Here is an 11,826-nt window from a genome sequence, read left to right as displayed (position 1 = left end):
CATTGGACCAGTGTAACGGATTTCTCACCAGTCAAACGGATGATTCGTTCAATCCTTGTCTTGCTTTCCTCTTGTGTCTCTCTGGTGCCCAGTTTGAGAGTGCTCATCATATTCAGGGAGTATTCAGATCCTCCCTCCGTGACTCACTCCTCAGTCCTCAAATAGACGGCCTTAGAATGGAGGAACTGCAGGTGCTGAGCCCTTTGTTGTTCTTTAGACATTTAACAGATGTCTTGCTTGGCTCAGCTTCATGCTTTCACAGAAGAACACCCTCAAGCAAGGAGATCACTCTTCCCCCTACCTCCTCGCTTTATGGCCCCCAGGAGAAGTGCATTGTGGTCTTGTTAAAGGCCAGAAGTGGTCCGTCCCCTGCCGTGGTCCTTCCCGGTGTATCAGTCCACTATCAATTCCTAAATCTGTGCCAGCAGCAGGTCGCAGGAAGACCCACCATTCCAGCCTGCAGAGGGTGGAGTCTGGGAAAGTGAGAAATTCTCCTTGGAGGGAAAGCTCCAGGGAGGCCAAGGGAAGACATTAATACATCCAGTCCAGGACTGTGGTCCAAATGGCATCCTATTCCCTATATAGTGAACTACTTTTGACCTGAGTTGTCCCTGGTCAAAAGTAGTACACTAAATAGGGAGCCATTTGGGATGCAGGCCAGGACTCCCCCTCCTAGGCTACATACCTTTCTATGATTAAAAATAACTTAAACGTGCTGGACAAAACTATAAAAGCAACTGTGGGCCAAGTATCTCTGTTGTACACAACACAATCCCAGTCCACACTCGGTACATTCTGAAATAATTTAGATATTTCTTTAAACTAAGTGATTAGTCTTCAAAAGGGAACATGTGTCATATCAGACCTTGGGTCTAAACGTGAGATTAATAAATACCTGTTAGACCTCGGCTAATGCCTGACTTGAGGCTCTATTACACTGTGCGGAATTCAACATCGCCAATGTACAGGTAACTGCCAAAATAATGAGGGGTACAAAGTGTATTGAAAGCATGTGCTTCCACATGTGGTTCCTGAGTTCATTAATCAATTAACATCCCATCAGGGTCATGTACAAAAATGCTGGGTAGGCCGTTGTTTTGGCCATTGTTTTGGCTACCATGGCTATTTACCCATAGGATGACAATGCCCCCATCCACAGGGCAGGAGTGGTCACTGAATGGTTTGATGTTTGGTGAGCATAAAAACTATGCAAACTATATGCCATGGCCGTCACAGTCACTAGATCTCAAACCAATTGAACAATTTAGGAGATTCTGGAGCGGTGCCTGAGAGAGTTTTACACCGCCATCAGCAAAACACCAAATTATGGAATTTCTCATGGAAGAATGATGTTGCATCCCTCCAATAGAGTTGCAGACACTTGGAGAATCTATGCCAAGATGCATTGAAGCTATTCTGGCTCATGGTGGCCCAACGCCCTATTAAGTTGGTGTTTCCTTTATTTTGGCAGTCAGGCTACCTGTAGCTTTATGTCATGCTTCCAACATACCTGTGACGACTACTGGTGCGCGGGGCAGCTGTTTGTTCACCTGCACATGGCCGCAATTGCTAATAATCCATTCGCAATCGCCCAACTATATGTGATATAACCCGCTAATATAGAAAATGCGCTGTAGGATAGTCAAGAGAAGACAGAACCATTTGACAGGGGGGGAATGATTCTTTTTTGCCTGATTTAGATATGTTTCTGCTTATAATTTCCGACAATTTGGTAGGCTATTTGTTAGTCAACTTGTGTATAATTAGATAGCCTACATGCAGCTTCTCTTCTGTCATTAGGATATATGTTGTCCTAGAAGACTAAATAAACCCTTGCTCACCAGAATAATGTCATAAATCGATAGAATGAATGCTTCAATCTAGTTGACATCTGTAAAGTTTCCCTGTCATCTCTGCTTCTTTCTCGGAGCAAAGCCTTTTAGGGACCGGGAGAAAAAAACGGGAAAGATATTCTGTGCAAAATGTCAGTTTGACCGGTTGTGAGGAAATAGAAAGCTGTGAAAATGACCCAACATGTTTTTGATAAGATTTCAGTTCGGCTTGGATGCATATTTTATATGGTTGAAATGGCCTACTATCAGCTGTGATGATGCTGATAAAGATAGGACCTCCACAGATGGTATCTTACTGCGCATTCGCATTCACTCAAGATGCTGAATTAAATAAATCATATTTCTCCACTCCTTTTCCCGAGTCAAAATGTAGCCTACATTTCGTGTATAATTTTACTGCAAGAAATGTTTAATACTGCAGGAGTTAATATTAAGGATATGTTAGAGTTTAAAGACCTACAATCAGTGTCCAGATTTCAGTTTCCATTTTACCCATCTGAACAGTAGGCTACAGTTCCCTTGATGTGCCATAAGCCTATTTGAAGTCCATCTTGTGACTGTCACATAACAAAACATAGCCGGTCGGCACTGCTATCATCCTCTTTTATCACTTCACCAAATATTTCCCAAACATAACTTTTCTGGCACTCCCTTCTCTGTATTTTCAACTCTCCATTTCGCAGCTTTTCTCTTATTGAATTAAACTCCCACATTGTCCTTTTTGCCTCCATGGATAGATGTTAACTTTTTCTGCCTGTTCCCAAAAGCATTTGGCAATTGGCGTGTAGGCTATTTGGCGCATATACAGTTAGGCCCTAAAGCTTAGTCTTACGCACTAATGCCAGATAGCCTAACATAATGAAATAAAAACTTCCATGTAGCCTTTAGATATACATTTCAAAATAATTATAGATTTATGGATTTTTTAAGGCATTGTTTTATTTTTATTCAACCCGCCCGCTACCCACCCAATATTGCATGACCCTAAACCCGCCCGCCCCGCTGATATAACCGCAGGACTGCTTGCTGGTTGTGAGTCAACCCATCACTAATGATTATGACACAACGACTACCCGTTTTAGAATGAGGATTCCATAAGAGATTATGAATATAAAGGTTAAATTATGACTGTATGACAAGGTAACCTTTCTATTCAAGATCTGGTCATGCCCAGTCTACGCTGGAGATGTTCTTATAATGACCCCCTGAATGAGTAGCGTGCAGCATAGACTCATGACGTGCATGGACAGTCATATTTGGCCTGGACAACAAAGAGAATGCACTCTCCTACGCACAGACTGCATGCTAGGCTGCCCACCAATACAGACCGTTGACATGGACATATGAAATTGTCTGCTTCTTGTTCAGACTGCTCCCCCATTACATTACAGCTTGGTGTAAACATACAGTATATTACGGTTTTCTTAACTTCTCTCTCTGTTTTAGGCTACTGTAGATGATGTTTGAGAGAACTCTCATAATCACTTCTACTTAAAGGGATAATCCAACCCAAACCACTAATTCCTATGATTAACAGTGTTAAACAATGTTAAATAACATTAATATGTGAAAACAATGTTTTTTGTGAACAAATATTTAATTTTGTTATAGCAAGGTTGGTAGCAACATGAGAAAATCGTTGTGGAAATCCGTTGCAGCTCAAGTTGACTACAAAACCCACAATTAAATGCTCTCTCTCGCTCTCTGGGCTGACTGGCTAGCTCGCTAGCTAGCAAACATAGCTGCACACAACAATACCAAAGTCAATGTCAGCATGTGAAGTAGCTAGCTAGCGGTAAAATCGCCTAAACAAATTTCACTGTCAATTTAGGAGTCCATCCCAACGACTTCAACTTGCAGTTCATCTCTTGCCCAGAGCGAGTGCAGCACTACGTTTTATTTGACCCACTGATAGAACATAGGCTTTCACCAAATTGACAGGAGTTTCATGATTTTTATTTCTCGGGTATGGATTAGCCCTTTAAACGTCACAGGATGCGTGTAGAATGTATGTAGTCCTTAATCTTCACAAAATGTTGAGTCTTTTGTGTCTGAAGGAAGCGTCTTAAATTCCCTCTGTATCACTGGTACAGCTGTTAGCCATGTTTATGACTAATTAATCCAATGAGTCGTACAAGGCCGGGCTGGTCTAGTACAGCATGTACAACTGTAGAGGACTCCTCCTAGTCTAACACGTGTTTACAGGGCAATGAGGCTATAGCCTAGACCTCCTCACAGTCAGGTGGTCGAACAATTAATATTAGGCTCTTGCTATCTGGGATCCTTGGGATGTACCAACTCTGACGTTACCCCATTGAAGTTTACATTTTAAATGTTTACGGTAAAGTTAAGGGTAGGGATTTCCGAAGTATCTCGGATAGCACTAACCATTAATATTATTAATGGATCCTGGATGTTAGTGAGAATGAATCCCACTGCTAATAACCTTCCGAATGGAAGGTGGACGTGTTCAATTTCCCACGACTTCTATAGGCTAACAGGCCAGGGGCAGTTACAGCAGCACAACACCGCAGCTAGCCTAATGCACGCAGCAGTGTACTGTACAGTAGTGGATGTTTTTATTGAATTAGAGTCTGTTGGGAATTCAGGCTTCCTCTGTTTTATTTTGTCGTTGTCCTGCTGCCATATCCTCTGCATTGTGTGGATAAAAGATTTACTGTACCTAAAAAGGTGTTAAGAGACCTGTCATTCTAATCGGGTTCAGTTGACAGGGAAGCCTAATATACTGTTGGTATGTTGCATGGATGTATGATGTATATGCTACGAATAGGATGCACTGTCTGTGACAAAGGAATATTAACCCATTATGTTATCATGTTCTTAGTTGATAGTAGACATCTGACGTTCATAAAGGCATATAGGCCTGCTGCCTGTTTTGAGAATTACATTTAGCCATTATTTCCTTAATCCGATTATTCTGGCATTTTATTTAGCCTTTATGTTAATCTTTCCCAATGTGTTTGGAGATTACTTGTGACCACAAAATGTTACTTTAAAGTGACCCAAAATGTTACTTTAAAGTTACTTAATTTATCCAAGCCAAGTACTTTGAAACAGCAAATCAAAAGCAATAGACATTATTTTTTGCGGGGACATTTTAGTAATTTAGCAGAAGCTCTTATCCAGAGCGACTTACATGAGTAATTAGGGTTAAGTGCCTTGCTCAAGGGCACATCGACAGATTTTTCACCTATTCGCCTCGGGAATTCGAACCAGCAACCGTTTGGTTACTGGCCCGATATGCTCTAACCGCAGTTGTGTGTGTGTGTGTGTTTTTCTCCCTCCATCTACAGGTACCACCTGGTGAAGCTGCTGGAGAGGTTTGGGAAGGTGAAACTGTTTGACTTCCTGTTCCACAAGTCTGGACCAATGGAGGGCCAGCCCCGAGGATACTGCTTCGTTAACTTCCACACCAAAGAGGTACAACACCAAACCAACCATTTCACATCTTTCAGTTCCAAGAAAAGATAGTCTCTACTTCATATAAATGTGCATTTGGCAATTAGCTCACAAACGTGAAAGGTAAGGGTAAGTCAAAAGCTATAGACACCATAGACAAGAGGTACAGTATAGCCGACCATTTCCCATCTCTCCCCATGAAGATATTGTCTCAAACCTAATAGGGCTCTTCAGGGCTCCACCAATGGTAAGATGAAGATCGCTTGTTCACTATTACTGTCTCAAGTGTGATGGGAGGCAGTCCCCAGGGTGTTTCTCAGAAGAACTGTATGTTTATTTTTTTAAATAATTTTTTTATTTCACCTTTATTTAACCAGGTAAGCCAGTTGAGAACAAGTTCTCATTTACAACTGCGACCTGGCCAAGATAAAGCAAAGCCGTGCGATTTAAAAACAGCAACACAGAGTTACATATGGGGTAAACAAAACATAAAGTCAAAAATACAACAGAAAATATATATACAGTGTGTGCGAATGTAGTAAGTTATGGAGGTAAGGCAATAAATAGGCCATAGTGCAAAATAGTTACAATTTCGTATTAACACTGGAATGATAGATGTGCAAAAGATGATGTGCAAATAGAGATACTAGGGTGCAAATTAGCAAAATAAATAACAATATGGGGATGAGGTAGTTGGATGGGCTAATTTCAGAATGGCTGTGTACAGGTGCAGTGATCGGTAAGCTGCTCTGACAACTGACGCTTAAAGTTAGTGAGGGAGATAAGAGTCTCCAGCTTCAGAGATTTTTGCAGTTCGTTCCAGTCATTGGCAGCAGAGAACTGGAAGGAATGGCGGCCAAAGGAGGTGTTGGCTTTGGGGATGACCAGTGAGATATACCTGCTGGAGCGCAGACTACGGGTGGGTGTTGCTATGGTGACCACTGAGCTAAGGTAAGACGGGGATTTGCCTAGCAGTGATTTATAGATGACCTGGAGCCAGTGGGTTTGGTATTAGCTTCACACACACACACACACACACACACACATCATCAGCCATTATTGTCTCTGTTGTCATCACTCTATGAAAGGGAATAATTATATAATGATTTGTGTAAGAGGTCTTGGACAAGAGTGTCTGCTAAATGACTACAATGTAATGTAATGACTCCCGAGTGGCGCAGTGGTCTAAGGTACTGCATCGCAGTGCTAGCTGTGCCACTAGCGATCCTGGTTCGAGTCCAGGCTCTGTCGCAGCCGGCCACAACCGGGAGACCCATGGGCGGCGCACAATTGGTCCAGCGTCGTCCAAGGTAGGGGAGGGTTTGGCCGGCAGGGATGTGGGTTTGTTTCCCACGGGGGGCCAGTATGAAAAAATTAAAATAAATAAAAACATGTATGCATTCACTAACTGTAAGTCGCTCTGGATAAGAGCGTCTACTAAATGACTAAAATGTAAATGTAATGTAAAATGTAATGATACTGACCTAGTTTCTGATGGTGAAATTATGATTTTGATGAGGATCAAACACGTACACTTTTTCCAATCTCCAGGAAGCAGGGAGGGTAATCCATTGTCTGAATGGGAAGCTGGCCCTGTCCAAAAAGCTGGTGGTGCACTGGGCACACGCACAGGTAAAGGTAAGGGTCCCTGTGAAACCTCTGGCCTTTACACACACACACACACACACACACACACACACACACACACACACACACACACACAGACACACACACACACACACACACACACACACACACACACAGACACACACACACACACACACACACACACACACACAGCATGGCCTGTGATTCATTGTGGGTTCCTCTGTTAGGGTGCAAGGCTAACCCAATACAGGTCATTAAGTTGTACAGAGTTAGCCTGTATGTTAGCGTCCTGCATGCAGCTGTGTGTTTGCCTGTGGTCTGGTCAGTGGTGTGAGTGAGTGTTGTTGGGTACAGCACAATGGCAGCATGTAGTACAGTTCATAAATGGTCATGGTAAGGGTGTAGGACATGAACTGAAAGGCAGTAGTGTAGGACATTAGCTGAAAGGCAGTAGTGTAGGACATTAGCTGAAAGGCAGTAGTGTAAGACATTAGCTGAAAGGCAGTAGTGTAGGACATTAGCTGAAAGGCAGTAGTGTAAGACATTAGCTGAAAGGCAGTAGTGTAGGACATTAGCTGAAAGGCAGTAGTGTAAGACATTAGCTGAAAGGCAGTAGTGTAGGACATTAACTGAAAGGCAGTAGTGTAGGACATTAACTGAAAGGCAGTAGTGTAGGACATTAACTGAAAGGCAGTAGTGTAGGACATTAACTGAAAGGCAGTAGTGTAGGACATTAACTGAAAGGCAGTAGTGTAGGACATTAGCTGAAAGGCAGTAGTGTAGGACAGGACAGTGGTCCAGCCAGCCGGTGTGTCTGTCCCTCTAGGCCGGGCCAGGGGAGATCTCTTGGACTCCAGCAACACTGGTCTTTCCCTAACAATAGGCAGCTGCCGTGTGGACTAAGGAAATCCTGTATAGGGCCGAATCACACCCCTCCTGTGCACCCCCACCACCCCCCACCCCAGAGTGGAAAGGGACACCAAGCTCAGGTCAAGGTTAACAGTGCAGCCCTCCTTTGACAACAACAAGCAGCAGACAAGTCTGGGTCCGGACCCCCTCCCCCCTACACACACATAAGATAGATCAAAAATAGGAAAGTAACTGGGCTGTTGCCGTATGCCGTGTCTGACTCATTGAGCCATTCTGATTAGAACATTTCTAATGTGATGATCAAGTAATGGTCATTCAAGGATATAGCCTATTGATTTGCATGCAATTGCTGTTCCTTGTGATTGTCATGATCTATCTGTGTCATGTGAAGTCAAGTCACCTTGACCAAGACCATGGACTGGAGATCCTCTTCTGCTTTGTCTTCAGCCTCTGGATCATTTAGTTTTTCCATGACTTCGGAGGCTGATTGCCTCATCTCTGAGCCTGACCTCTGAACCCGTGTACTTACAGAGAATGGAGGGAAGAGGCACTAATCTAAATAATCTAAAGAGAGAAATATGAGACAGATCATACATGCAGAAAATAGACCTGTGGCGCTTGCCTATCCGGAACGTATAGGATACATTCTTATAGAAAGCCTTGCCAAATGGAGGGAAGGGAGTATTTGTGGGTCATGATCATAAATGTATGTCCATTGTCTATTATGACTAGTGTGTTGTTAGGTAGTCTGGCGTGAGAAACAATGATGGGTGTGTGTTTACTTTCAATATAATACTTATTTCCATGTTACGTTGAGGAATAAAGGTTTTCATTCATCCATTCATCCATCCATTTATTCATCCATCCATTCATTCATACTGGATCAGAAAGCAAACTTATGCTTTTTGAAACCAGGACATGGTGATCATGACAGTTATTCAAAATGCATCCTATTGATCCTAACTGATTACTGAACCTGCTCTGATATGAGTTGTTTCTGGTGTACTGATGTGTGTTGTGGTTCTTCTTCTCTCCACAGGTTCACATTGCATCACTCACGTGGAGGTGGTTTTGAGAGGAATGAATGCACAGTTATATTGCTGTGCCGTTCAGCTTCCCCACAATGCCTTTGGATTTGTAACTCTCTCCTTCTCACAGTCACTCTCTCCTTCTCTCTATAACTCCTTCCTTCTCACAGTCACTCTCCTTCTCTCTATAACTCTCTCCTTCTCTCTATAACTCTCTCCTTCTCACAGACACTCTCTCCTTCTCTCTATAACTCATTCTCACAGTCACTCTCTCCCTCTCTCTATAACTCTCTCCTTCTCACAGTCACTCTCTCCCTCTCTCTATAACTCCCTCCTTCTCACAGTCGCTCTCTCCTTCTCTCTATAACTCTCTCCTCTCTATAACTCTCCTTCTCACAGACACTCTCTCCTTCTCTCTATAACTCATTCTCACAGTCACTCTCTCCCTCTCTCTATAACTCTCTCCTTCTCACAGTCACTCTCTCCCTCTCTCTATAACTCTCTCCTTCTCACAGTCACTCTCTCTTTCTCTCTATAACTCTCTCCTTCTCACAGTCACTCTCTCCCTCTTTCTATAACTCTCTCCTTCTCACAGTCACTCTCCTTTTCTCAATAACTCTCTCCTTCTCACAGTGACTCTCTCCTTCTCTCTATAACTCTCTCCTTCTCACAGTCACTCTAGCCTTCTCTCTATAACTCTCTCCTTCTCTCTATAACTCTCCTTCTCACAGTCACTCTCACCTTCTCTCTATAACTCTCTCCTTCTCTCTATAACTCATTCTCACAGTCACTCTTTCCCTCTCTCTATAACTCTCTCCTTCTCAGTCACTCTCTCCCTCTCTCTATAACTCTCTCCTTCTCACAGTCACTCTCTCCTTCTCTCTATAACTCTCTCCTTCTCTCTATAACTCTCTCCTTCTCACAGTCACTCTCTCCCTCTCTCTATAACTCTCTCCTTCTCACAGTCACTCTCTCCTTTTCTCAATAACTCTCTCCTTCTCACAGTCACTCTCTCCTTCTCTCTATAACTCTCTCCTTCTCAGTCACTCTCTCCTTCTCTCTTTTAACTCTCTCCTTCTCACAGTCACTCTCCTGCTCTCTCTAACTCTCCTTCTCAGTCCCTCTCTCCCTCTCTCTATAACACTCTCCTTCTCACAGTCACATTCTCCTTCTCACAGCCACACTCTCCTTCTCACAGTCACTCTCTCCTTCTCTCAATAACTCTCTCCTTCTCACAGTCACTCTCTCCCTCGCTCTATAACTCTCTCCTTCTCACAGTCACTCTCGCCTTCTCTCTATAACTCTCCTTCTCACAGTCACTCTCTCCCTCTCTTTTGCTCTCCCACCCACTCACTCTCTCTTTTCCCCTCTCTCCCATACAAAGTAGGAGTGCGACGATCTGTGCGATGGAGGCCAAGCTTCAGATGATGGAGGAGAACCCAGATGGAGAGGAGATACCAGGGCCCCTCAGCCTACATGTACAACAAGCCCCCAGAGAAGAAACTCCCACAGCCCTACAGCAGACCCTTCCGAAAGTTCCGGAGATGACACAAATGGGACGGAGACAGACCATCCAACACCTAGGCTTGAACAATTCCGGTAACTTTCCCAAAATGTCCAGGTTTTCCAGAAATCCCAGTTTGAAGATTCCCAGCATCAGACGGGAATACGCAGGAAATCCAGAATTCTCCAACCAGGATTTGTGGAAAACTTGGGAATGTTGGTGAAGTTACTGGAATTTGGATTATGGTGTAATTGTTAAGTTATTATTACACTGTAGTGGAAGTAGCCTGAGTGCCCGTCTGTTTGTACTATCATGCCAACTCCTCGTCATTCATTGTCATGTTTGGCTTGACAATGACTGCAATGGAGTTGGCAAGAGCACAAACAGATCTGGGACCAGGCTACAGTGGGAGAGAGATCAGGCCACCAAACCAAACCTCAGTACTGTATTGCTTCAGGTTTGGGCAGACAGCAAATCAAGCCATTTGACAGGTAAAATCCTCACACTGTCTGTTTTATTTTGACCTAGTGTGTATTCTTACTTGGGAGAGGAGGGATTTTTAATTTGAGGAGTGTTGTTTTTCTAATCTTATTTTCTGTAACTTTTAACGGCTGTATATTGTATGATGTGTACAATATCACACCTTCCATTTCTCTTACTGTTGTTTATTGTATTGTGTCATTTCTCTCTTTGCCGTTCAGTGTTGGGAGTTTGATGACATTATTACCCTTAATAATTACCAATTTTCCAGGGGATGTTGTCACAAAGCTTCTCAGAGAAGGGAGTGCTTATCTAGGATCAGGTCCCCCCTCTTATTCATTATAATGTAAAAGGGAAGCCTAGATCGGCACTCCTACTCTGGGATGCTTTGTGAATATAGGCCCTGATTTAATGGATCATATAATGTTTCCTATACATGCTCAGTCTGAGTCCCTTATTTAGCATGTTATGTTGGTCTGTAGTCACAAATGGGAAGACATGGCATAAAACTGAGTAGTTGTCTCCTTTCTGTGTTTCTTGTGATCAAAGGTCATGAAAATGTATTTAATTCGTATTTGATTATGTTTGAGTGTGATTTGATGGCAACTTTGTACAATATAACTATTTTTATTAATTCTATGACACCCAGTAAACCCAGAAAAGCTCAACCCATGCATGGTTCCATCAGTAAACCCAGAAAAGCTCAACCCATGCATGGTTCCATCAGTAAACCCAGAAAAGCTCAACCCATGCATGGTTCCATCAGTAAACCCAGAAAAGCTCAACCCATGCATTGTTCCATCAGTAAACCCAGAAAAGCTCAACCCATGCATGGTTCCATCAGTAAACCCAGAAAAGCTCAACCCATGCATTGTTCCGTCAGTAAACCCAGAAAAGCTCAACCCATGCATGGTTCCATCAGTAAACCCAGAAAAGCTCAACCCATGCATGGTTCCATCAGTAAACCCAGAAAAGCTCAACCCATGCATTGTTCCGTCAGTAAACCCAGAAAAGCTCAACCCATGCATGGTTCCATCAGTAAACCCAGAAAAGCTCAACCCAT

General features: G+C 43.1%; 2 protein-coding genes across 5 annotated transcripts in view; both read left to right on the top strand.

Moving 5' to 3' along the window:
- The window catches only part of LOC121573469 (probable RNA-binding protein 18), a 17,172-nt gene extending 5,410 nt beyond the window's left edge, over positions 1 to 11,762 (top strand). The window contains exons 2-4 of one of the 4 annotated variants that reach the window (XM_045222519.1): positions 5,168 to 5,294; positions 6,825 to 6,905; positions 10,167 to 11,762. In XM_045222519.1, the coding sequence (XP_045078454.1) occupies positions 5,168 to 5,294; positions 6,825 to 6,905; positions 10,167 to 10,382 (424 nt within the window). In that variant the 3' untranslated portion in view covers positions 10,383 to 11,762. Of the gene's footprint in view, positions 1 to 5,167; positions 5,646 to 6,824; positions 6,906 to 8,790; positions 8,954 to 10,163 lie in introns of those variants that run through there. The other 3 variants (XM_041885494.2, XM_041885495.2, XR_006002052.1) reach the window with 3 other exon arrangements.
- Positions 10,311 to 11,826, top strand: part of LOC121573468 (LIM/homeobox protein Lhx6) — a 34,829-nt gene continuing 33,313 nt past the window's right edge. The window contains exon 1 of the mRNA XM_041885493.1: positions 10,311 to 10,378. The gene's annotated coding sequence lies outside the window, so the exon portion shown is untranslated. The remainder of the gene's footprint in view (positions 10,379 to 11,826) is intronic.

This window comes from Coregonus clupeaformis, chromosome 9 (assembly GCF_020615455.1).
Source record: "Coregonus clupeaformis isolate EN_2021a chromosome 9, ASM2061545v1, whole genome shotgun sequence".
Lineage (NCBI taxonomy): Eukaryota > Metazoa > Chordata > Actinopteri > Salmoniformes > Salmonidae > Coregonus > Coregonus clupeaformis.
This window is presented reverse-complemented; position numbering and strand designations above follow the sequence as displayed.